This window comes from Leptinotarsa decemlineata, unplaced genomic scaffold (genome assembly GCF_025532065.1).
Source record: "Leptinotarsa decemlineata unplaced genomic scaffold, Ldec_3_MD MMD2_tig00026299_RagTag_RagTag, whole genome shotgun sequence".
Taxonomy (NCBI): Eukaryota; Metazoa; Arthropoda; class Insecta; order Coleoptera; family Chrysomelidae; genus Leptinotarsa; species Leptinotarsa decemlineata.
The window spans coordinates 1,191,560-1,217,945 of NW_027412676.1; the positions used below are offsets into that span (position 1 = coordinate 1,191,560).

Genomic DNA, 26,386 nt, shown 5'->3' on the forward strand with positions numbered 1-26,386 from the left:
CATTCATAACTTACAGAGGTTAGTCTTGCGGATATTTCTCGTTCATCTATCAGCAGAATCGTACTGAAATTAGTCGAGTAGATCACCTACAGACTGGTTCAAAGGTATTACCTCTCATCAAGTCAGGAAAGATCCGACCCAGACAGCAAAGTGCCTGAGACACGATTTATTTTAACGCTTTTCATGTTTCATTTTTTTGTTGTGAAGGAAAGTCTATATAAGCATGTGTGTGATGCATAACATACTATTGTAGTAATCCATAGATTCCAAACAATCTTGCACACAGAAATGTTATAATCTATTCGGTTGCGACCTTGAGTTATTATTAAATATTTTGGTATCATTTTCACAGAAATAATTACTTCATAACAAACAAACTGCTTTTGCTAATATGCAAATATAATTATTATATATCAAAGCGACGTTTATCAATATCATAAACTTCGTTGATTAATTTTGTACAGCGAACTGAACGCACTTTTGATTATTATTTTCTCTATATTGGTCTCCTTTAGAATCACGTTTTTCAAAACGTAGTTTACACAGGTAGGTAAGACTTTTCTTCAGCTCGAGCATGTCTTCAAGAAGCCAATAACTGCTGTTTAATGACTAAACGATAGAAATTGCTCAGTACCTGTCACCGTGTGAAGTTTTGAGCTTATTTCTCGATGACAACCTGAACATTTCAGATTCAAAGTTTGTTTACTACCATCTCTTTGCAAGCAAATATATGTCACATTTGGTAGGTATGGTTGGAAACTACACATCAATGGAAATGGAAGAGAGAACAATAATTAAAAAAACTTTTTCAACTTTTCCCTTTGAGTGGAAATGACACCAGTATAGTGAATAAAATTGTGCAGAGAGTACAATTTCAGTCACTATAAATTCTTCCATTCTAAAACTGTATGACTTTATTAGATTTTATGATATTGTCGCTTGTTACTGAATTCCAAAGATATGAACTTTTTTAACTCTTGAACTCAGCAAATCTTATATATTTCACTGATGTTTTTCATAGTTTCCTCAAATTTTAAGCTCACATCAGAATAAATATCCTATAAAGATGTGAAGCTTTGTGATTACGACTCCTTCGTCGAGTCATGTGTGTGTGTGTTCATGCGCACGCGTGCGTGTGTGCTTGCGTTCGTGCTCACGTGCGTGCGTGATTTCAGATATATTGGACTATTTTCAACCAATTGAAGACAAAATTATTCGCTCACTACAAATAACCTAAGTTTCAAAATATTTTAACTGTAATAAAAATTCTATTTGTCCCATATTGGTCAAAGTTATTAACAGTTGAAAGTGAGGTTTCTATATATTTGTCAGGTAATCAACATCAAGTTTTTTTACAGTGTATATTGAACAATCTGACGCAATTGAGCAATAGTACGAGTGACACATGTATGGCAATTTCAGTGGTAGATAATTTTTTGAGTTTCTAGTATGAGTAAAAATAGGATTAGAATAAAATGGGATAGTAAAGCAGCCTTAAGCATTTCTTAATCAGACACAAACATAATTTGGGAAGGTGATATTTATTGTTGGTCACAAGAGTATCATATGTAATGCCAAATATGCAAAGCACCAATCGAAATAAATAACTTTTCCAGCTGTAGTGACCAGTTGTATATGATATCACACTTGTTTCGGCGTAGTTGCTCATCAAAACATAATTTCGGGTAGTGGAAGACACCCATTGACAATATTTTAATCAGACAGTACAGATTCATTTTCAGAATCAGAACATTAAACCCATTTCCTCCTTCCATACTAGTTTTTTGTGAATTCTTTCCCGACACAACTTCGGGAAAAACATTACAATCGGCGAGTAGTGATACAGTTACCGACAAAACACACAACAAAAAAGTTATTTAGAATGTTGGTATGACTATTAGTTACCATACCATGTCTATCGTACTCCTGCCCAATTTGCTCACAAACGTGAGGTCTATCAAGTTGAGTAAAAGAATTGTAATTCATAAAATCAATGAGGGTTCTTCCTCTCGTATTCACAACATCATCATCTTCTAGTATTTCAGCAAGTCGAAGCACTTTTGTGGGAATTCAATTAATGGGGAGTTTAACAAATCAATTGTATGAGTATGCTAGAGGTATATTGGGGGTTTCAGATATAAATAACACATGATGAGATCCGTAGTAAGAAAAAAGATGTAACAAATTAATCACCATGGAGATTTGTTCAATACCTTACAATCAAAATATTTTCATAAAATATACATAACTCACCGCTTGGTCTCCCAAGCGATTTTTCATCAAGCGCGTGAAACTCGATAATACTAAATTCATTGAAGGAATCTGGGATTAACAGGTTTCACCTACTTGTGATATACTGTTTGGGACCTTTGGTGTAGTAATGAATAATACCGGAGTTTTTTCCCAACACCAAATCGTTATTTTTACACCTCGACACGTATTTCAATCACCAAGTGATCATCTTCAAGAGGAAGATTTATCTTCCTCTGAAGTTGATCACTTGGTGATCGAAACACGTGTCGAGGTGTGAAAATAACGATTTGGTGTTGGGAAAAAACTCCGGTAATATTCAGGTTTCACCTAAACACAGAACATCGAATTAAACTAATTTACTAACAAGTTGTTTCAAGTTCCCGTAACCAGAACATTCCATTAAGTTTTTTGACCCTGTGAAATGATCCATTTCAATAATTTTTGTTTGATTCATTTTAGATGAGCTCTCTTCTTGCTTTTGTAGTTGCTTGGGTGCTGGATTTTTCCCAACTTTCAGATCTGGGTACAAAGTATGAGGTAAAGCATGGTCTTCTTTAGAGAAACCAAATTCGATAGGTCGATTGTGGTTCGAGTTGAGAGTCCCCAGTCTCAGTAGCCATAGTGGTTAATACTTTTGTCAAAGTATCAACGACAATCTCAGAAGTGTTGAGGTTTTCAACAATCACAAATAATATCACGAACCAATCTCATTCTAAACTCATTATAAAGTTCATCAGTGTTCACAAAGTTGGCTTTTTCATTCAGAGCATCAATTCTCTTATATATAATGAGGTTATCAGATGGAATTGCTCCAACACAAGTATTCAGTTTTTCATTTTGCACGGAAAGCATCTCTGTTGCAATAATATTAACTGCAACTGAGGCCGTTGGGAATATGGTGCCTCGCTGCGTGTGATAGCTATTTTATTATAAATCAAGAAAAAAAAGAAAACAAAAGTTTTGTTTTTATCCTCGATCGAAACGATAATTGGGGTACTGCACATTGATATTCAGTTTCAAATTGGGGTTTCAACTCGTGAATTTACATACATTTGTAAATGACTTTTTGTCATTTACCGGTAGGTTATTGAAAGTTTGAAATAAGAAACGCACTACTTTCACTTCGACAGTAGGAAAAGCGATGTTGTCTCTAGCAGCGACAAAACCAAACATTAAGATACGAAGTTTTCCGAAAAGAGCTCAACCAATCCTTAAACATTCACATTTGAAGTTCTCGATTATATTATAAAGTATTATACCTTCAATTATGAAGTTTGTTCTGTCGATTCCATGAAAAAATATTTGAATCTGTTGCAATTGTCTTAAAACATCTACATTGTGATTACCTGAAAAAGGGAATGCTATCACATTTATAAATCAAGCGAACTTACTTAATCAAGTGAAGTTAATCTTAATTATGTGGTTCATTCGAAGGAAGACGATAGCACTCATTCGACCCAGATTGGCCCCGGTAATCACAGTTGCTCCACAGCTTTGATGAGGTGGTATTTAAATGAGATTGATAGTCTGTACAGTAGGGAGAAGAGAATAGGTCACTTTTGAAGGAAAAATCCACCATAATTAATATCAAACTTCATTTAAGTGAAGTACAGCAAGCGCTGAACGTGATGGCGAGCCCGCCCCCATGCACACAAACTCATTTTCAATATAACTCCCACTACAGCTCTTGTAAGACATACAAATACTCTGAACAGAGGCGTATCATTACTCGTCCTCTCATGCTGTTGGCGTTTGGAATTGTCTGAATAATTTGTGTTGATTCTGAAAAAAATGTCATCGCCTAACAAAAGTTTATTTTTGGAAAAATGTATCATTGTATAACATTTCAATGAACAGTACTACTACCTATAATACTAAATAAAATATGAAAAGAAATTACAAACAAGTAATGTTCCATTTGCTACCCTAATTAAAACTAATTATAGGTTCGACACTAGGCGGCAAAGGGTTTATCGTAATATAATAAGAATTTAGTTGGGAGAGTCATACCTGAGCGATCGCTCACCATCACGTTGGCGCTTGCTATAAGTTCATTATATCTAATTATTTTAAATTTCCATGTTACGATCTATTCAATTACAAATTTATCATAATGAATATATGACAGAGCTATTGAAAGCAGAACAACAAAACAAGCTCCGTTATAGGAGGGCAACAAACGGCTTCGGAGAGCCTCGCTCATCTATTATATTCGTGGCTAAACCCATAGATGGCATATTCGCCATGACTGACTGTACAATTTCTATTAAAGAGAACAAAATCCGGGCTAATAGGTCATGGTCGAGTGGAACTTAACGTACCAAACGTTTCGTCTGCTACTGCGGCAGACAACATCAATGGTTTGTGCGTTCACTACGAGAACAAAAGTTATATCTCGAAGTATCTGCAACGAACCATAGTCTCCTATTGCACTATTATTGTTGTCAAGTACAAAAATGCAGGCAAAACTGAAAATACAGTTACTCATTTTTAATGTAGAAAAATTGAAATGTTGGAAATGAATTTATTTGTTTCAGGTATAATGCAGCAAGACAATGCGGAACAAGTTATATTAGATCCAAAACTGATAGCTAAGCACTACCTGAGGACGTGGTTCTTCCTCGATCTGATTTCGTCCATTCCTCTAGATTATATATTTTTAATATTCAATCAAGTAAGTGGCGTTTGATGACATCATAACTTGTTGATTTGGTTCGCATCGCAGTTATTGAGGAAAATTGAAATCGGGGAAATCAATCACAATTACTCACTCGTTTGAGAAGCCAAATTGGTTCGATCCATTACTGGAAGAGGTCAAACCGTCAGATTAACTTGATATAACCTATTGTTATATACGAGTATTAACAAGGATTTCTTTTCGAAAGGTCAAATAAGAATTTAAGTGATGAATACAGTGTAGTACATTGATTGTGTAAAAAATGGAATTTTTTTATCGGTTACACAATTGAAATTCAAATAACGCCAAAAGTGACTATGGGACTTATCACTATATTATATATGCACTCAGAATAGCTTGAAATCGTTCAAAAATGAGAAATCTTCATTTCTAACAATACAACAAATTGTTATCAAGAATTGAAAGTTAGGCTCAATGTCGTATCCTCTCATTCAAATTATTGATTACTCAATTGAATTACTCAAGCATTTTCTCAATTAAAACTTGTTGAAATATCTTCAATTTTTATTTTTGAAGTAACCGTCAATTTCACGATTGTTGCATATTGATATTTAACAAAATTTTTTCAACTAAATTGCAGAATTTTCATTTAAAATATTATGAAAGCGCTTCAAATCTATAGGTTCGTTCCAACCAGCGTCAGAAACAGTTTCTGACAGTCAGGATTCTGCGCAGTAATGTGATTGCGTTCCAACGTGAGTTTTCAACCATTAGTAAACTATCAGTTTTCTGTTCCATCCAAGATTCAAACATGTTCGAAATCTATCAGAATGGTTTGAGGATTATCGTCACCATTACCATTAATCTGACGCATGCATATTCCGTATTACTGTTTCTGTTTTATGTTCATGTGACTTGCAAACAACATAACCTGCAAAGAATTGTTATAAAATAAATTATGTATTTGCTGGCGCAGGAAAAATTAGGAAGTGTGAACCTGAAATATGAACATATTTAATTACACAAATTAATTATTGCGGTAACCTACTTTTACCTCCCAGTTCCATGTTGATTAGTAAATATAATAGAGATATAAAATACTGCAACCTTCTTTTACTCTCATTTGCTGATGATACCCTTGTATATACGGAAAACTGTGATTGAAACTTTGCACCAGTCATGTTGAAATTTTTATAGCACATTTTTAATTCCTCTCTAAAAATGTCCAGATGAGTAAAAATTTATCAGAAAAGTTAAACACCATGATAAGTTTGTTATGTATACATGAATTGATGACAATTAACCGAACTTGTTTTTTAAAATAAAGGGGATATGTGTCAAAAACAAGCAAAACGTTAACTTTTCCTAGTTGCATAAAATTTGGCATATGGATATAAAATTGCCGTAGACACAACTTTTTCTAGTAACTTTTTGTTAAATTCGATCTAGAATTTCAATTTTTTTCAAAAAAAAAGTTGAATTTGACAAACACTGAACGTCAGTGGGTCGCAGTTGGCAGCATGATATCAAGTTAAATTCAAAGCACAAACAAGTGCCGAAGTTAAACTCCATTGAAACTTTTCGAAAAAAAAGTTTCCCATAAGGTGCGCACTTTAATGGTGCGCACCTTATGGGAAACTATATATATGGGAATATATATATATATATATATATATATATATATATAAATCAAAAATTAAACAATTTGTGGACACAACACTCAAAAAAGGGGGGCAAACCGCGGAGTGTTGTGTCCACAAATTGTTTAATTTTTGATTTATATCATGCACCCTCGATAAAATCTCTATTTATATATATATATATATATAGATATATATATATATATATATATATATATATATATATATATATATATATATTTGTATGATGCAACTAATTTTCCTTCATTTTCAGTATTTCAATATTATTATAAGTCACAAAAAGAATTTGAAGCTTTATAACTCCTATTTAATCATATGCGAGCGCTTTCGACAGCTAGTCGCACTGTCATCATCTATGTTCTACTCAAACTGAACTACTGAAATTTCACATAAATACAGCTTATACATCAGAATAATATATAGGCTACAATTCACAAAGATTTTGTGTTATTTTGGGTCATAATATAACGATAAGTATTAAATAAGTCGAAAAAATTCTTTTTCCCTGAATGCTATCTTGGCATGTGCTGCCTATACCGTTGAAGTCACATGAAGATAATGTACCGTAAGATTGTTTATCTTAAACAGTTCTGAATAAAAGTCCGCGATAGCAAATATCTTCCTCTTATGTGGTAGCCACTATATGAAAAATACTTAGTCATAAATACAATTACAATAAATACACTAAGTAATTTGGACGAATAGTTCAAAAGTTATTCCGATAAAATCAACTTGACGCTACGCAGTAAGCCATTGCGCGTCGCGTCTACTATAAGACGACGGGGGACGATGTACAGGGGTAGAGGAGCGGTCTAAGCAATGAAGCGCCATCGCCTAAAACGTGCCCCGAACGCGGGCAGACCAGTGAGGGCAGACATCGTTGACGGTTGTGTTAGTTTTGCGAATTTTCTTTATAGGTAACATAATTCGATTTTCGAAGCTATTCATTACTCAGTGCAGTTGGCATATTTTTTTAGTTACTGTATTTTTTAAAGTGAAAATATAAATTACTACCCGTTGCCCGCGGCTTCTCTTACTTAGAATTTCGTTGTCACAATAAGTTTCGTTGCAGAACATTACAAACAATAAGTTACAATATTTTTTCAATAACCCAAAACGTCAGGTTTCCAACTTCAGAACTGTCGAAATTCAATACAATCTTTGAACCCCTATTTTCGCCATTGGGCAAAATACAATACAACACAATACAATATAATACAATACAATACTAGCTGTTTTATCTGTGTTATTCCAGGTCATGATCAATCTACTTACCAACTTACATTTGAATCCATCCTCACCAACTGTACGCGTTTATAATATTAGTAGGAGTAGGATTAGTAGGATTACCAATATTTTTCACTCTAATCTTTTCAGTTATTTTTTTGCTGATGCTATTCAATATTGTATAAGTGGGTACCTATTGATTGACTGAAATATGCAGGTAGGTTCTTTGAATAGCGTAAATGAGCATCAAGAAAGGGAATAAGGGGAAAATGGGGTTCCAAAGATTGTATCGAATTTCGTTAGTTTTAAAGTTGGAAACCTGTTTCCAACCCAACCTGTTGGTTTGTTAAAAAATATTGTAACTATTTCATTAGTTCGGACTTCCATTGTCTAATATGATGGTAATTGATTTGAAATCCCTGAAAAAATCTGTGAAAAATCAAATAGATTAGCTGAAATATAACGATTATATAGAGAAAAATAAACTGAAATTACAATGAAGTAAAATACAAGCAACAACCAAAAAATAATAACATATTTTAACAAAACGTAGCAGAACTATCACGCAAAGCAACCTGAGTTACTGAACGAATACAAAACAATTTGAAACAAGATTATCTCTACTGAAGAAAATTGCAACACCTTGTCAAAGATATTCCTGCAATTAAATCTTCTTTGAGTTTGATCTTCAGTACTACCTAGTAAAAGCTCGTTTTATGTACACGATATATTTCAAGTGTCCTTATAGGAAAAATTCTAGCGCGTTTAAAGCGGAGGCCGTCGTAAATCGTTACATTGTACTAGTACCATTAACTATCAAATTTCCTATTCAACCTTTGAGAAACATCATCATTTCGATTGTGGCTCCTAACGAATACATCAGATTACAGGAAAAATAAATCATACGTATACATGATACGAAATTTAAAATAATTATATAAAACTGAATTATGAACATTTACTTTTCATTTGAACATAATATAATCCTTACCAATTTTTTCCACTACAGTTTCGTTATATTTTTTCATAAATCATAGTACTTCAATATTTTTCGTCATGCCCTGTCTGCTGTGTGACTTTTAGCCTTTCTTCAAGTTCTTCAACAAGAACCTACACTAATATTTTCAGTATTGAAATTTCGATTTTGCAGCGCAAAAATTTAGAATTATCAAATTTCTTCGAACATCGTATTTCAAATATATTAAGGAAAACATTTTCAATGAAGAAGTGCAGAAAATTCCTCAATGGATATAAATAGTTTTTTTTTAATTGGAAGACTCTCATTACAAAACTTGTGCATAATGAAATCGGTGAATTAAAATTTCCAATTCACTTCATAATATTCTTTTCAAATATAACTGGTCTTTCATTCGATGAATAGAATGTTTCGGTAGTACCAGAGCCATTAAACTAAATTCAAACACTTCTGATGAAGTTCCATCAAAAGGTGTTAAAAGCCAAGTCCTAATGAAAGAAAATCTACTTTTTTGACTGGTTAGAACTACCTAGTGTTTTTATATTTTCCCAAAATGATAAATATCTGGTTAAATTAATAGAACAGACTTATCTTGTCTCGAAAATATGAAACTATTTTTTCTTCTTATAAACCAAAAGTTATTGTTAACAATTGATGAAAATAAGGGGTATATTTTCAGGAGAGATCAATTTTTCGGAAAGAAACGTTTTTGTTTTCTATTTCTCCATCTTCATACAAAAAATGTGGGAATCATCCAAAGAAAAAAGAAAGCAATTAGTTTCAAAAACTTTATTCAAAGATCATGCAAAGAAGCAACCATTAAGACACAAAATGAAAGAAAAGCCTTCTCGAAACAACTACTTTCATATAAAAAACATAAATGTGGTAATCTTCTTCACCAGGAGGAGAAAATTGAACGATTTAACGCCATTTCCGCTCAATGGTGAGGTCATTCCATTTGGAACGGAGGTGAAATGTCTTGGAATTTCATTGATAAAAAACTCACCTGGAACTCTCACTTGAAAACATTTTTAAATTAAGCCAGACTATCCCTATGGATTTGTCGAAGGATTTATGGTAAAACTTGGGGCTTCGTTCCCAAACAAATCCATTGGATTTATGTGATGATTGTCAGACCAATGATCACTTATGGGGCAATTGCCTGGTGGCCGAAGGCTTCACAGAAAACGGCTCAAGCGAAGCTCTCTGGCTTACAGAGGCAGGCTCGTCTGGCAATTTGTGTTGCCATTAGTACCACAGTCAGCGGCCGTGAAAATCCTTCTAGATCTACCTCCCCTCCACATTTTTCTGGAGAGAGAGACTAGATGGACTGCCTATTATAGACTTCTAGATCTACCTCTTCTACACATTTTTCTGGAGAGACTAAATGGACTGCATATATACTTGTGCACATCGCCAATTGCACAAATAAATATAATGCAGAGTACCTACAATAAACTGCTGATTGACACTGGAAGTCACAGCATTCTAGGAATGTCCTCTGACATTATGCCTTCAACTGTCAACTAAGAACTGCCTTATACACTACCGTTCTCGAGTAGAGAAGACTGGATCTTCCGGAAGAAGTAAATATTAAGAGCAGATAGTTAATGGTTCACAGATAGATCGAAAACACCTTCAGGTTCTGATGCAGGTGTTTTCAGTCGCAGACCCAGGACAGAGATATCAACCTGCTTAGGGTCCTGTGTGACTGTATTTCAAGTGGAATTATATGCTTTTGAAATATGTGCGGAAAGATTGGTAGAATCCAACCTCATACACAAGACAGTGAAAATATTCTTGGATAGTTAAGCGACGTTGGAAGCTCTTTGCTCCTACCGAGCAACGTCTAAAGTGGTAGCAAATTTCGAAAAACGACTCTCCTCAATAAGAAGACCTAACAAATTGTCTCTGGTTTGGATTCCTGGCTATACTGGCCTGAAATGCAATGAGACTGCTGACTCCGATGTAAAGGAGGGTGCTGCAAGCAGCTTCATCGGATCAGAAATTGTAATTCGCATCGCTTTAGGTTTTGCCAAACACCTGGATGGCAACAAGATTTATGGATTTCGGCAAAGTCTTCCAGTATTGACTTACTCCAAGGCATTCATTCACCCTTCGAAGCTTGAAACCAATCAGTTGTTGGACTGCAGTAGGAATGAACTACGATTTTTAACAGGCCTCCTTACAGGCCACTGTCGTCTGATTCATCTTATGCAGAGACTCGAACTGTCGGAAGACATTGTATGTCGCCTCTGTTTGAAAAATAATGAAACAGCAGAGCACATACTTTGTTCCTGCCCCGATGCAAACCGAATCAGGTTTTCAGAGTTTGGCAGAGCCGCATTCTTACCATCTGACCAGAAAGAAAAACTACTCATCATATAAACTAATCGGCTTCGCTAAGAAGCTCGATTTATTTGGTCGAGTATGAATAGGTATGAGCCACAATAAACCCTTGCGGGTTGTGATGGAAGGTCGAATAGACCTTCTCACTTCTGACCTAACATAATGTAACCTACATGACAGAAAAAACTTTCAAAACAAATACTTTTATATGAACACCTAATTATACAAAAAATACTTCTTCTTATTCAGTTTGTATTCCAAACATTCGTTAGGGAATTGAATTAGATGTCATCCACAGGGTTGCTACACAATATAGTAATTGAAAGAGATAAAATTTCACTTTCATGAAACAGTCATCCGGTCAGCCAATCTTATGATTGCAGGACCATCAATGATATAGCTGTGTAATTCAGATGGGTGAGGACCCACGTCTCGCACAAAGTTTTTTCACTGCTTATGTCAAATGAATATGTAAAATAGATCAGAAATGTGTATGGAGATGGTGAAGTAGAAAGCCAAAACCTTTTTTCCCAATAACCAATGAAGATTGTATTCTTGGCTACTGGGCTTCAAGTTCTCTAATATTTCTGTCGACTGCCACAATAAATATTTCCTGCGATGAGAACTCTATTACATAAAATGATAGAGGAATAACTCTGTGAAAACAGAGACAAGCTGGAAGATTTATCATAACGTCCATAGGAAAACTTTAGTAGCTCTGATCTCAAGTAGAGCAGGTATCTACCTAAGTGAATGCATCACAAGTTCTCTGAAAATGAATTTCCACTCCTTCCAAACCAAAGTTTTCCAAAGATTCAAAGTTTCCTTGGATTTCTTATACAGTTTCGACATAAAATATAATTGTATGATGATATACAGTGCATTTCTTTAATGCCCCCCCTTATATTTTTGAACGGATCAACTGAAAAAATTGAGGATAATAAAATCAATGGATGAATACTTTATTTTGAAGTGAAATTGACAGATGAAACTTTCAAGATGGCGGCTGGGCGCCATCTTGTCAGTTCAGAAGATACTGAAAATGGTTGCCTTGAACTTCTCGACATACGAACAGCCTATCCAATATTTCACGCCGAACATTTCCGAACACAGTAACTACAATATCTCTACAAATATTTATTATCCTCTGTTGTATATCCAATATTGAAGCAGGTTCAGTTTCGTACACCTTTTGCTTCAAGAAGCCCCATTAAAAAGTCCAAAGGTGTCAAATCTGGCGAGCGGGCTGGCCATTCGGTAGGACCTCGACGGCCAATCCAACGACTGGGAAAAGTAGTATTCAACTAGTTTCTTCCTTGTCTGGAGTAATGTGGTGGTGCTCCATTTTTGTTGTTTCCAGCATATTCAAATACAGTTCCTCTGTTGAATTTTGATCAATGATCAATATGGTTTCCCAATATTCCTGCCCAAACGTTCCGGATATTGGGTATGTGCTTTCCGAAAAACGTGATTGTTTGCCAATAACGGCAAACAAAAAAAAAACTTAACAAAACTCATTGGGTTGGTGGAATTGCCATATGGCAGATAAAAAGGAATATTCAGGAAATTATTAATTGTTCCGCCATTCTGCTGTTGGTGAAGATATTGACTTCATATTCTAGGGTTGCGAAGTATTCGTCAGGAGCTTCAAAATGATGTGTCACAAGACCTCCTTTCTATTTAATTTTTTTTTTCCAGATGACTCCCAGTCGCCGTCATCTGTCAATTCCACTTCAAAATGAAGTATTCATGCATTTATTTCATTATCACAAATTTCAATTTTTTGAGTTGACCTATTCAAAAAAAAAATGGGGGGCATTAAAGAAATGCACTGTATAATATAAAAGAAGCAAAACACATTTCTACTGAAATATCAACAGAAACACCGGATAATTTTGATTTGTCAAAAATCTATTCTTTTTCATGAATAATTTCAATAAGATGAAGTAAAAATTTCGTGATCGTTGTCATAATCATCTTCGTAAACCGTCACAACGTTATTTTAGTGGATTGTTACTATATGGTTTCATGTATTTATATGCTCTTCACTTGAAAAAGTACATATATTGTGACGTGGAAAAAAACGTGAATATTTTGTGCATCCAGCATGAAAAGTGATGAACAACTGTTAAGGGAATCCGTCAACTTTGTTAAATACGAAAACTACCTTTTCTCCAAACTCAAATGTGGTGTTTTGAGAAGATAATGTACACTCTTGATACAATTTATTTAATGTAAAATATAATTATGTATATATCTGAAAATGAAAAGCCACACGTCTAACGCTCCAATTTGATAATAGATTTTTTTTCTTGTCAAAAGTTAACACTTTTGCACTGAATATCCTTCTTAATCGTTCAGAGTTATTTGTACAGCACTTCAACGCGATATGTAATGAGAAGTGGCTGCATCCGGTTGTTTTGTGAAAGGTTTAAATTGATATTATTTCAGTATTGGCATAATCTCGAGATGTTGATGGAAAAGGAAGATATTGAAATAATGTCGAAATTTGGAATAAAGCAAGATGCTTACTGGTTTTCAATTTAGCGCTCTAGAATAAAATAAATCATATACAAATATTTTGGAGATATCTATCATTGAAAACATTGAACAGGGTGTTTCACAATCATGTTTCTACTATAGACGAATATAAATTAACGATATTTTATTATTGACGAATAATGACTTGATTGCAATAGAGTATAGCTTAGAATGAATGAGTATTGCCAAAACTATATTCGAAAAATTACAAAGAAACTACATCTTTACTAACAAAAATATATCTTGAGAGTTGTACAGGATGTACTAAAAATACTTCACAAAATGAGTAGGCATACTTAAGGGCAGGCTATAAATGAAATTATCGAAAAGAACAATTGGTTCCCGCCAGTCTCAAATTACCTACATTGTAGGTTAATGGACTGACACCGATCAGAAAGCAACTACTCCCCTGGCTAATACCACAAAGGGCGTTAGATTATATCCGACAGGTCTCAGTACAGGATTCTTCATTGAAGTTATTTCTGCAGATGCTGTTGGCTATACAACTACCGGAATCGATTTTCAATTATCGGAACACTTGCAAACCGGTTTCGTGCTGTTTAGTCACTCTCCAATGCAAGATAGTGTCTATCATCAACATGAAGTCGATGATTTCCCATAATTGAAAATCGAATTCCTCTCAGAGTATCATTCCTCGAATAAGGTAGAAATGAACAAGCAACATGTTTGTCAACACCATATCTGCCCGTGAACGTGGTAACCAACCGCATATCCAAAATTTACCAATTCCTCGCATAAGGAAAAAAAATTCACAAAATGAGTGGGCATACTTGGAGACTGGCTGTAAACCAAATTATCTAAAAAAACTATTTGTTTAGGCCAATCCCAAATTACCTACACTGAAGGTTGATGGACTAACACCTTTCAGAAAACAGCTACTCCCCTGGCATTGAATTCGATTTTCAATTATGGGAAATAATTGATTTCATGTTGATGATAGACACTACCTTGCACCTTGGCCAAACAGCCCAAAACCGATCTGCAAGTGTGTTCCAATAATTGAAAATTGATTCTGGCAGTTATATCGCAAACAGCTTATGCAGAAATAACTTCAGTGAAGAATCTTCCACTGACACCTGTCAGAAATATTCCAACGCCCTTCGTGGTATTAGCCAGGGGAGTAGTTGTTTTCTGATAAGTGTCAGTTGATTTATCTACAGAGTAGGTAATTTGAAACTGGCCTGAACGATTTCTTTTTTTAGATAATTTACTAAAAATACTTTTTTCATATGAGAACCGAATATAGTGGCCGATTAGATCCATATAGAAAACTTCCAACTTCAAATTAATACCAGAATTCATATGAACTCTGAATATGAAAAGAAATGAATGATTATGACTTGAACGACAAATAAAAAACGATAAGAATCCAACTGAGACTTACTCAAAAAACTACTTAACTTTTTCGTAATGTATTTTTTTATACAGTATGTATAGAGGGTGTTTATTAAACATGCGGCAAAAAATTTAGGGACTATTTCTTGGACTATTCTAAGGATATTTTGTCCTTTGATGATTTGCGATAGGGCACTTTTTTTCGAATATAGGGGGCGAAAAAGAATTACGACAATAACAATTTTGGTAATTTCAAAATTATTAACGTAAGAGAAATAAAAGTATAGCGTACTACACTGGACCTACCAAGTTATAAAAATCTAATAATTCCGTTGGTACCTATCAACAACATTCCGATTACTACAAACGGCTGCAGACATTTAATTTGAATAGTATGTATCGTAAGTGATCATTTGTATGTGTCGAATAGGTTGCATCCGAGTGAGGAGTAGTTATTTTCAACAGTTCTTGTAGATGAAGAAACATTACATGTAATTTTTGGTAATACATGTTTATTGTCGAAATTATTTTTCGCTCCGTATCTTCGAAACAAAGCGTTGTATCAAAAATCATCAAAGGACAAAATATCCTTAGAATAGTCCAAGAAAAAGTCCTCTATATGTTTTACGCATGTTCGAAAAACACCCTGTATACCGACTCATTTACTTTTTTTATTCTTATCTCACTTTACTATTTACATGTTTATTAGACATAAATTTTAAGCCGCTGGTCCTCACCTCATCTGAACTACACAGGTATCATTGATGGTCCTGCAATTATCAGAAGATGAGCTAATCGGATACAAATGAAACAAAACTGTTGAATTCGTGTTTCAGACGCGAAATTTGTTTTTTGTAATGTCAAGCGTTCCTTACATAAGGATTCTGGTTTCTCAAATGTAACATAACTCAGCTGTGTGAAAACTATTTTATAACTGATTATCGTTCATATATCATATAAATTGATCAGCAGCCGATTACAATATCATGTACGCGTTAAGTTACCAGACACTCTGCTTTATTGTTGATATTTTTTGATGGCTGAGTAGATGACAGCGCCTGGTTTGCTTTTCATTAGGGATAATAGGTTAATAGCTAACTCAACCTTTGGTAAATAGTTCAATAGTTCTCTATTCCTGTATCGTTTTGTATATGTTTTACTATCTATCGATAGAAGGGATTATTATTATTATTTTTTAACCGGAGATCGAGCTGGTTGAGCCCTTTCCCCGAATGCCAGATACATTTGGGTAGAGGCGCCATGTACAATGTACATCTCATAATTCAATAAATTATAGGTTGAACAAAGCATCGGTTTGAACTTAAGTTTGTGCTTATATAGTTTTCTGTGAGTATATGGTGAACCCTGATTATAAAAACAAACGAAGCTGCTTTTAGTTTAGTATTATGTACCTCCAACTCAATCTTCAAATTGTCAATTCCTCTGTGGAATACAATTGTTCTGTCTAGGCCTATTTTGCCTTGAATTTTTTCAAATTTTGACTTACGAAAGAAACGAGTACAAACTTCGGGAAACAACTCTTTTACAAAATCAAATTTTCTAAAGCAAAGAAAACAAGGTGTGTAACTCTTCTTGAAGTCGAAACTTTTAACATGCGATTTCTATTATAATTTTGTTGCTACAGGAAGTAAGTGTGTTTGCACACCCCTACTGAGTACTCAGATGATCCACCACACCCATATTTTTGCGTATTTGGCGTAGTCCTTTCTTATAATTTATTGATTTTGTCAAAGTCCTATTTTGAAATTTCTCAATTTTGTGAAAGTCCTAGTATTTAGGAATGGATTTTAACAAAATCGAGAAATTATAAGAAGGGACTACGCCAAATATCCAAATATGCAAAAATATCGAAAACACTAACTTCTGGTAGCATCAAAATTATTATTGAAATCGCATGTAGAAAGTTTCGACTTCGGGAAAAGTAACAGCTTGTGGTCTTTGTTTTCGAAAATTTTATTTTGTTAACGAGTTGTTTTCCGAAGTTTCCAGAATAAATTTGAAAGAATTCAAGGCAAAGTAAACCTAACCAGAAAAATTGCATTTTGTATATGAATTGACAAAAAAATTAGTGAACTGAACTGAACTGAAAGAAGCTTCATTTGATTTATAATCAGAGTTCATATCATGTACTCATAGAAAACTTAAGAAAAAATTTAAGCTCAAACCGATGCTTTATTTAACCTATAATAGGTATATTGAATGATATGGAATATACATTGTACATGAACATAGAGAAAATTTCTTAAAGTTTTTAGTATGGTTTATTGAGAAGATGATTGTATGTTCGAGTAAACATTGGATTCAAATTATTGAGAAACAAAAGACGGAGAAAAAGAGATTTTACTGAGCAACAGAAATCATAATTTTGGACTTAGACATAATTTGGAGTTCAGGCTCATCTTTCAAAATTAACGATAAATTATTAAACCTTGTATTGAGTGGCAATGTAATAATAATAATAATAATAATATGTAATTTGTGGCTTATGGCGTCTACTTATGGCACATGATTCTCGGTCCCAATGATCATTTGCACCACGGTGTCGATGTATTCGGTCTCGGCGAAAGGGCTCAACCAGCTCAACCATAATCAATGTATTTGATAAATGATCAATAATCAGTTGATAATCAGTTATAAAATAGTTTTCACATAGCTAAATAATGTTATACTAATTGTTGTCCGTGGCGTCGTCCGTGTAGAATTTGGTTTGTCACATTGAGTTTCGTGACAAACCATTTCAAATAAATAGTTACATTATTTTCTCAATAATCCAAAACGTCAGGTTTCCAACTTCAAAACTGACGAAATTCAATACAATTTTCAAACCCCTATTTTTCCCCCTTGTATGTGGAAATTCCTGATTCGTTTTCTTGGTGCTCATTAACGCTATTCAAAGAACCTACCTGCATATTTCAAGATTGTAGGTTCAGTAGCTTCTGCTGAACGTTAATATAAGAGCGGACGACAGCTAGTAATTTATATTTTTGCTTCAAAAATACAGTTACTAGAAAAATGTTAACTGCACTAAGTAATGAATAGCTTCGAGAATCGAATTATGTCACCTATAAAGAAATTCGCAAAACTAACACGACGTCTGTCTTCACGCGTCTGCTCGCGTTCGGGTCCGCGTTCTCGCCGATGGCGCTTTATTGCTCAGACCGCCTGCTACCCCCGTGCATAGTCTCCCGTGGTCTTGCAGTAGACGCGACGCGTTATATTATAACCAAAATTACACGAAACCTTCGTAAAGTGTAGCCTATATGTTATTCTGATATACAAGCTGTATTTATGAGAAGTATCATCTAAATCCGTTCAGTCGTTTTGTTTCTGTTCAGAGATTTGTTTCATTCGATTCCGATTAGCATAGCTTCTAATAGTTACAGGACCATCAATGATATATGTCTAGTTCAGGAGGGTGACAACCAGCGACTCACACAAAGTTGTTTTACTGCTTATGTGTAATACGAGTAAATGTGTTGAGTAGTGAAAAAAGATAACAATAGGAAAGTCAATCAGTCAGTATATGAGCAAGACAAAGAGCGATGTGCTGAAAGAACAATACATTTTGAAAAAATAAAGTAACAGTGGATTTGAATAAGTTTCAGTGATATTCTTATAATTTCCTAATTGTCGTTCAAATCGCACTCACTTATTTTTTCCCATATTCAGAGTTTATATACATTCTAGTATCAATTTGAAGTTGAAAGTTTTCTATATGGAACCAACTGGCCACTATACTCGATTCTTATATCAAAAATATAGTTCTGGCAATACCGATTCATTTTAAGCTATACTTTATTGCTATCAAGTCATTATTCTTCAATAACGAAATATCGTTTCTTTATATTCGTCTATACTAGAAACATGCTTGGGAAACACCCTGTTCCATTTTCCCCTTTGGCACTTGAATGTTTTCAATGATAGATATATCTCCAATATTTGTATATTATTTTTTCATTTTAGAGCGCTGAACTGAAAACCAGCAGGCATCTTTCTGTATTCCAAATTTTGACATTATTTTAATCAGTTGCTTTTTCATCAAAATCTCGAGATAATGTCAATACAGGAATAATCTCAATTCAAACATTTCACAAAGTAACAGGATGCAGCCACTCCTCATTACATTTCACGTTGAAGTGCTGTATAAATAGTTGATCGAATAAGTAGGATATTCAGAGCTCACCATAAAAATGTTTCCTGAATTTAAATTTCGACAAAAAATATTTTTTCAAAATGGAGCAATAGACGTGTGGCTTTTTATTTTTCAGATCTATGCATAATTGCATTCCGCCAAAAACCAATCACAAAATATTCTTTACAAAATCTTAAAACTCTCCATCACACCTAACCGATAACAGTATCTTCCGCACGTTTCCTAATTACCAGGAGATGAGTTCTCTGTATCTCCCGAAGACGCTAACTTTGTTGGTGAAACGCGCGTCGAGATGAGTATTGCATTTCTGGCTATTGGGAAGTGTTGGTTTTTGGGATCGCTTTCGAACTTGCAATAAAGATGCCACAAAATAAAAATACGACAAAGACAACGCAAGTGCAACCTTCCCTCGTTACTCATTGATGTTATGTGGTTAAAAATAATATCACGAAAGATCACTGAATTCATATGCTGCGTTTATCGACCACCAATATAGCTTTTGCAAACACAATTGACTTTCTGCAAATTAATCATTCCAGTGCCGAAAGTTACATATTCGGTGACCTTAATGTTCACAATATTGAATGGCTCAAATTTTCGAACATTGACGACGAACAAGGTCGCGAAGTTGAGGCTTTTGCAATAAGCAACTTACTCAGATTATAAATGAGCCAACCAGGATTCCTGACAGTGATGAAGAATATGCTAATCTTCTGGATTTATACCTAACAACCAATCCAGAAATTTACACAGTCACTGTGTAGTCTCCCTTCGGATCCTCTGACCCCAAACTCATTTTAGTGTTGAGTGAATTACCGATAAATATTGGAGAACACTTTAAGCGACGTAAAGTTTGGCATTACAGATCTGCTGAGTGGAAGGATCTTCAAGACCATTTCCGAAATTTTCTGTGGCTAGAAGTTTGTTTAAGCTCTAATGATTCATTAACTTGTGCTTCTGAAGTCGCGGAAGTTATTCTATCATTCATGGATGCATATATCCCTTTTTCAATGAAACGAACTTCTAACGGCAAACCTTGCCAAAAACCAGTGCCGAAAACCAGATTACGTTTCTTGATGCTCGCAACAGCTGCAAACTTAGAATAAATGAAAGCAAAATACCTCACAATCAGATAATTGAGGATAAACTGTTTGCCAGTCCCAACGGGTCTAGATCCCTCTGGTCGGTAGCTCAAGCTGTTGAAACTTTAAAAAATCCACAATTTCAGTACTAACACAAGCAGATGGTTCAATTGCAAAACATCCATAGAAAAAAACAAATCTACTAGCTGAACAATTTGCGTCACAATCCACAGTCGATTTTCTGGAAAAGGCACCACTCACTACTCCCACACTAGAATCGACAATGCCGAAAATTTCCTTCAGACAGCATCAAGTCAGACGAATTTTGAAATATCCCAATATCAACAAGGTGCCCGTCAACGTTCTTAAAAAGTGCGCAAATGGACTATCACCAGTGTTTTGTAGACTTTTCAACCTGACTTACAACGAAGAGGTTTTTTCTTCTTGATGCAATATTGCTCGCGTTCAGCCTATTCCCAAAAAGGGCGAGAAACATCTTTCAAATATCCAGTCGCTTTACTATCAGTGATATCAAAAATCATGCAGAAAGCCGTAAACCACATGTCCTTAAATATTTGGAAGGCTGTGTGGCTCTTGTGTTTGCTGGCCAAACTTCGTTTCTATGGCTTGTGGGATCATGTTTGTGTATGGCTCTCCAGCTTCTGATGGATATCTTTCGACCTATATCAACAACTTATTGCAAAAAAGGAAGAATCCAATATATTGTTTTACTGACGATAGTACACTTGTCTCGTCATTTCATTTGGATTCCAGGACATCGGCTGCTGATGCACATCTTCAACGGCAGCAGGAGGTTGCATACCTCAATGATTATCTAGAAGTGATTTCGAATTGGAGTGAAAATACCCAGGTTCAATTCAGTGTTACAAAAACCCAAGCATCGGTTTTCTCCATGAAGATAAATGTCTTCGAACCGGATATAGTAATATCAGGACAGACAATTTGGCTTTCTGTTTCGATAAGTTTGTTGGGGGCCAAAATGGACACCAATATGTCTTGGCACAATCATGTCGCTGGAATTGCAAAGGTTGCTTCTCAAAAGTTTGGAACACTGTTCCGAACCAGAAAACTGGTTTGGAACACGGAAAACGCCTCAGCACTTTTGATTCTCAGATAAGACCTTCTTTGGAGTATTGTTCTCATGCATGGAGCTCCGCCCATAAGCATACCCTGAAGCTGCTGGATTCTATCCAGAAAAGAGCCATCCGCCTGATTGGAGACGAGAACATCACTTGCAACCTTGATAGTGTGTAACATCGATAAAAGGTTGGAGATTTAGCTTTCTTCTATAGATACTTTCACAGGAGGTGGTCAAGTGACTTGGCACATTTGATTTCACCAATAGCGGTACATATCAGAAATACGCGACGAACTGTGGCTGTTTATCGTTTTGAGGTTCAACTGAGTACACCTCAAACTTCACTGTTTAAAAACTCTTTTATTCGGAAAACTGCGTTCATGTGGAATGGACTTCCTGAGAACGTTTCCCCAAATGGATTCAATCTCCAGCAATTCAAATCCAATGTGAATCGCTTCTCTCGGACAGGCACCGCTCTTAGAGCGCCTTAAGGAATTTCTTGTAGTGCTTGTGTTTTGTCCTTGAAAAAATTGTTTGAGTGACCACTTGAACTGATTTTCTCTCGCGATAGTGTTTATTTCGTGATGACTCCTATGATTTGATTTTGAATTGTATGTTATAAAAACATAAAATACCCAAGGAAACTAAAGTATTTATTAGATGATGATTGATATCGTATCCGTTTCGATAGCTTTCCAGTTATCACATCTGAACATTAAAATCGGTATAGAAAGCCATCTTCATCGCGAACTTTTTGTGGACTTATTTATGAAAGTAGACCTATGTAGTGAATAATTTTTTTATATTTCAAAGGGATAGACAACGTTTATATTAAGGCTCCTCCGGTAGCAACACTACCCCGACTTCTCATAAATGCACACAGACGTACAGTCAACGTACTGCAAATTATTTGGACGTTGTTGAAATACAATGTCATTGTCTTGTATGAATCAAACCAAACAAGCGAATGCGAGCGTTTTCGACGCCAGTCTTTGTTGCCTTATAAGTGATAATGTACTCACAGGCTGTAATGAATTATTCACACTAATATTCCTCTTAAATCAATCCGTCCCAAGGCCGTACCCAGATTTTTGTTTCAGGGGAGTCACAATAAAAAAGACCTGCTAAATAATTCAAATTTATTTAATTACCATTACATTGATACTCCACTGAAAAAACTCATATTTGTTTTTAAAACTGAAAACCCTCTCTGTTCAGTGAATTCACAATACAAAATCAAGCCTTTCAGACTTTTTATGGGCAAATCTATCCATTGCCGAATACCTTATGAAAATTCAATTATTTTGAAAACTTATTGAAGATAGCTTACGATGGACGGTAGTCCAAAATGAAATGTTCAATTTGATTGGGGAAACAGAAAGCTGTCACTGGGGAATTTGTAAGTGATCGGGTTATCTTATATTGAATTGGTAAACTTGAAATTTCCTAAACTAGATATTCTGAATGTTTGTGGATATCCAGAAGAAGGTGAAGGCATCATTATGAATTCAATGAACAATGACTCACTTTTCCCTTAAACCACAATTTGAAATTTGATGATACACCGAATACTGATTGGATACTGGATACTTCAAAGATAATTTATCCAACCCATCATTTACATAAACGCCTAGGTAGGTAGGCCTCAAGTGAGTGGGTCTATTCGACCCTCCACCGCAACCCATAAGGGTTTATTGTAGCTTACACCTATTCACACTCGGCCAAATAAACCCAGCTTCTTAACGAAGCCGATTAGTCTGTATGGTGAGTGGTCTTTCAGATCAGATGGTGAGAGTACGGATCTGCCGAACTCAAAGAACCTGATTCGGTCCCCAGCGGGGCAGGTACAAAGTATATGCTCTGCAGTTTCATCATTTTCCAGACAAAGGCGACACACACTGTCTTCCTACAGTCCAAGTCTCTGCATGTGATGATTCAATTGACAGTGACCTGTAAGAAGGCCTGTTAGACATCGTAGTTCATCCCTACTGTAGTCCAACAACTGTTTGGAATCAAGCTTCGAAGCGATACCAATGACAGGTTCTGGTCCAATGAAGCTGGTTGCAGCACCCTGCTTTACAACGAAGTCAGCAGTCTCGTTGCCTTCCAGGCCAGTATGGCCAGGAATCCAGACCAGAGACAATATGTTTAATCTTCCTATCGAGGAGAGTCTTTTTTGGCAGTTTGCTACCAATTTAGACGTTGCTCGGTGGGAGCAAGAGCTTCCAACGCCGCTTGATTGTCCGAAAATATTTTTATTGACTTGTGAGTGAGGTTAGATTTATCTAATCTCTCCGCACACAATTCAATAGCGTAAATTTCCGCTTGAAATACAGTCGCATAAGTTTCTAGGCATCCAACAGCCTGTTGCATTCTGCATTGAATTGATTTGTGCAATTGGCAATGTGCACAAGTCTGTATGCAGTCCATCTATCCTCTTTTTCCAGAAAAATTTGGAGAGAAGGTAGATCTAGAAGCATCTTCATGGTCGCTGACGGTGTGCTACTGATAACACCACTGATAGTCAGACAAGCCTGTCTCTGTAAGCCAGAGAGCTTTGCTTGGGCCGTTTTCTGTAAAGCCTTCGGCCACCAAGCAATTACACCATACGTGATATTGGTCTGACAATCATCACATAAATCCAATGGATTTGTTTGGGACCTAAACCCCAAGTTTTACCACAAATCCTTCGACATGTCCATAGAGACAGTCTGGCTTTGTGTAAAACTTTTTCCAAGTGAGCGTTTCAGGTGAGTCTTTTATCAAGGACAATGCCAAGATATTTAACCTCCGTTCCAAATGGAATGACCACACCATTGAGGGAAAGTGGCGTTAGATCGTCCAATTTCCTTCTCTTGGTGAAGGGGATTAACACTGTTTTGCTGGGGTTGACAGACAGCTGCTCCCTCAGGCACCAACTATGAACAACGTCCAACGTCCACGCGACGTGGACCTTGCCAGGATGACAAGGTCATCTGCATAAGCTTGCAGATCAACTTTTCTACTGTCGAGGGCATCAAGCAGAATAACCACCAGGAGCGACCACAGAAGGGGAGATAGTACCCCACCTTGAGGGCAGCCCCTGGTGACCCTGAACCTGATAGCCTCGCCTTGAAGAGTGGTAGTTGCAGTTCTGTTTACTAGCATGGCATAGATCCAGCCAGTTATGGTCGATTCTATATCCTTTCCTATAGATTTAGGTAGTGCATTGTCAAATGTTCCTTCAATATCAAGAAATACAGCAACCGCAATCTCCTTGTTGTCAAGGGATTGGGAGATTTTCTCAACGAGGTTGTTTAATGCTGAATCTGTCGATTTGCCGGTTTGATAGGCATACTGGTGGTTATTCTGTGGGTATGCATATAATGATACCCTCCTGATATGTCCGTCCAGTATCCTCTCAAGTCTTTTCAGCAGGAAGGATGTAAGGCTGATTGATCGTACCGATTTGGGGTGTGGGTCTCTCCGGCCCACTTTAGGTATATATATATATATATATATATATATATATATATATATATATATATATATATATATATATATATACCAGCCTTGCTGCCAACCAACTGGGTGGTATATAGTTCCACGCCAGACTAGCTCTATACGATTTTGTGAGAATAGGTAAAATTATTTCCAGTCCATTTTGAAGAAGAGTTGGAAATATAACCATCCTCTCCGGGAGATTTGAAGGGCTGAAAAGACTTGATAGCCATTTCAACTGCCGGTGCTGTGATAACCTTTTTTGCGACGTCCCAGTCGTTCTTTTTTGGGCGTTTAGCGCCCTCAAAGATGGGCGGTCTGTTGTTATCAAGAGTCATATTTCCAGGAAAGTGGTTTTCTATCAAAAACCACTTTCCTGTCTAACAGCATTAATCAAATATACGTTAGTTTTCCCTTCCATAACTTCTATGAACAACTTCATTTCAAAATTCAATAGTGATCAAGAAGTATTCTCTAGAACAGAATAATTCTGCTTCACCAAAAGTCTTATGCCTTCAGTTGGAGATGGTGCATGTGGAAATCTTAGAAAATCACTCAAGTGAATGGGTGATTAACCAAAATTTTTTGTGCTTTGGGGTCGTTGCTAACAAAACACAGTACAGGAAATAATTGAAAGATATCATTCTTGAAGAAGGGCCAAAGAGATGAATTCCTAATGAAAATCAGTTTCTCATATCCAAAAAGATAATTTATTATAACATTTCCTATACATTTGTGAGTTCATGGTAAACATAAAATTACAAATTCCTTCTTTAAAATTTCGGTACGGTTGATACTTCGTGATACCAAACCAACTAACTTCTGCGGCATTACCAAATGAATAAACATTTTTTATATATAAAACTAATTCCACAAAAGCATTTGCATATAGTCACTTTTCTTGAAAAAAAATTTTTTTTCATTTTCTTGTCCAATTGTCTCAATTGGGAAAGGTCCCATTGGTAATTTGTATCTAAGTTTATAAAAACCGTACAAGAACTTCTGACAGATTACCTACCCCCTCCACTTGGGTTATTGTTTTCACTTTTCCAAGATTTGCACCTACAAACAAAATCAAACTCAATTTCTATTTCAGGACTATGAAAATCATACATTTTCAAAATACATCTTTCAAATGACTCACTCGAAATACAGAATTTGCTTGCGGTCTACATTTTTATAATACGATTCAAATTTGAATTTTGACTCTTGCAAATTGTATCACTTCCTTTGTGATGATTTATTAATAGAAATTTTGTTTTATCAGATACATCGTGTATTCATTATAAGTTCAATTCAGTAATCTTTCTCAAACATAAACCAGATCGCGGGAATTGATATCAGCTGATACAAATTTTGCAGTAGGATTGTATAAACATATGGTGCATACAAGCTTATCGAAATAATCATGAAAAAAATATATGAAGAGCTTTTGATACTAGAGGTTATCAAAATAGTGATCGAACGCAGTATTAAATAATTTTAGTCACTCTACTGATTGATTATATCGTTATCGTTAAAAACTGACACTGATAGTGGTGATGTACTTT

The 26,386-nt window shown here is 35.4% G+C and overlaps 1 protein-coding gene across 11 annotated transcripts in view; it reads left to right on the forward strand.

Moving 5' to 3' along the window:
* The window catches only part of LOC111508188 (hyperpolarization activated cyclic nucleotide gated potassium channel Ih), a 298,974-nt gene that overhangs the window by 205,769 nt on the left and 66,819 nt on the right, over window positions 1-26,386 (forward strand). For all 11 annotated transcript variants that reach the window (XR_012466886.1, XR_012466887.1, XR_012466888.1 and 8 more), the window contains exon 4: window positions 4,791-4,927. Coding sequence is in view for 8 of the 11 variants with exons in the window: in XM_074180651.1 (XP_074036752.1) it covers window positions 4,791-4,927 (137 nt within the window). In the remaining 3 variants the exon portion in view is untranslated. The remainder of the gene's footprint in view (window positions 1-4,790; window positions 4,928-26,386) is intronic.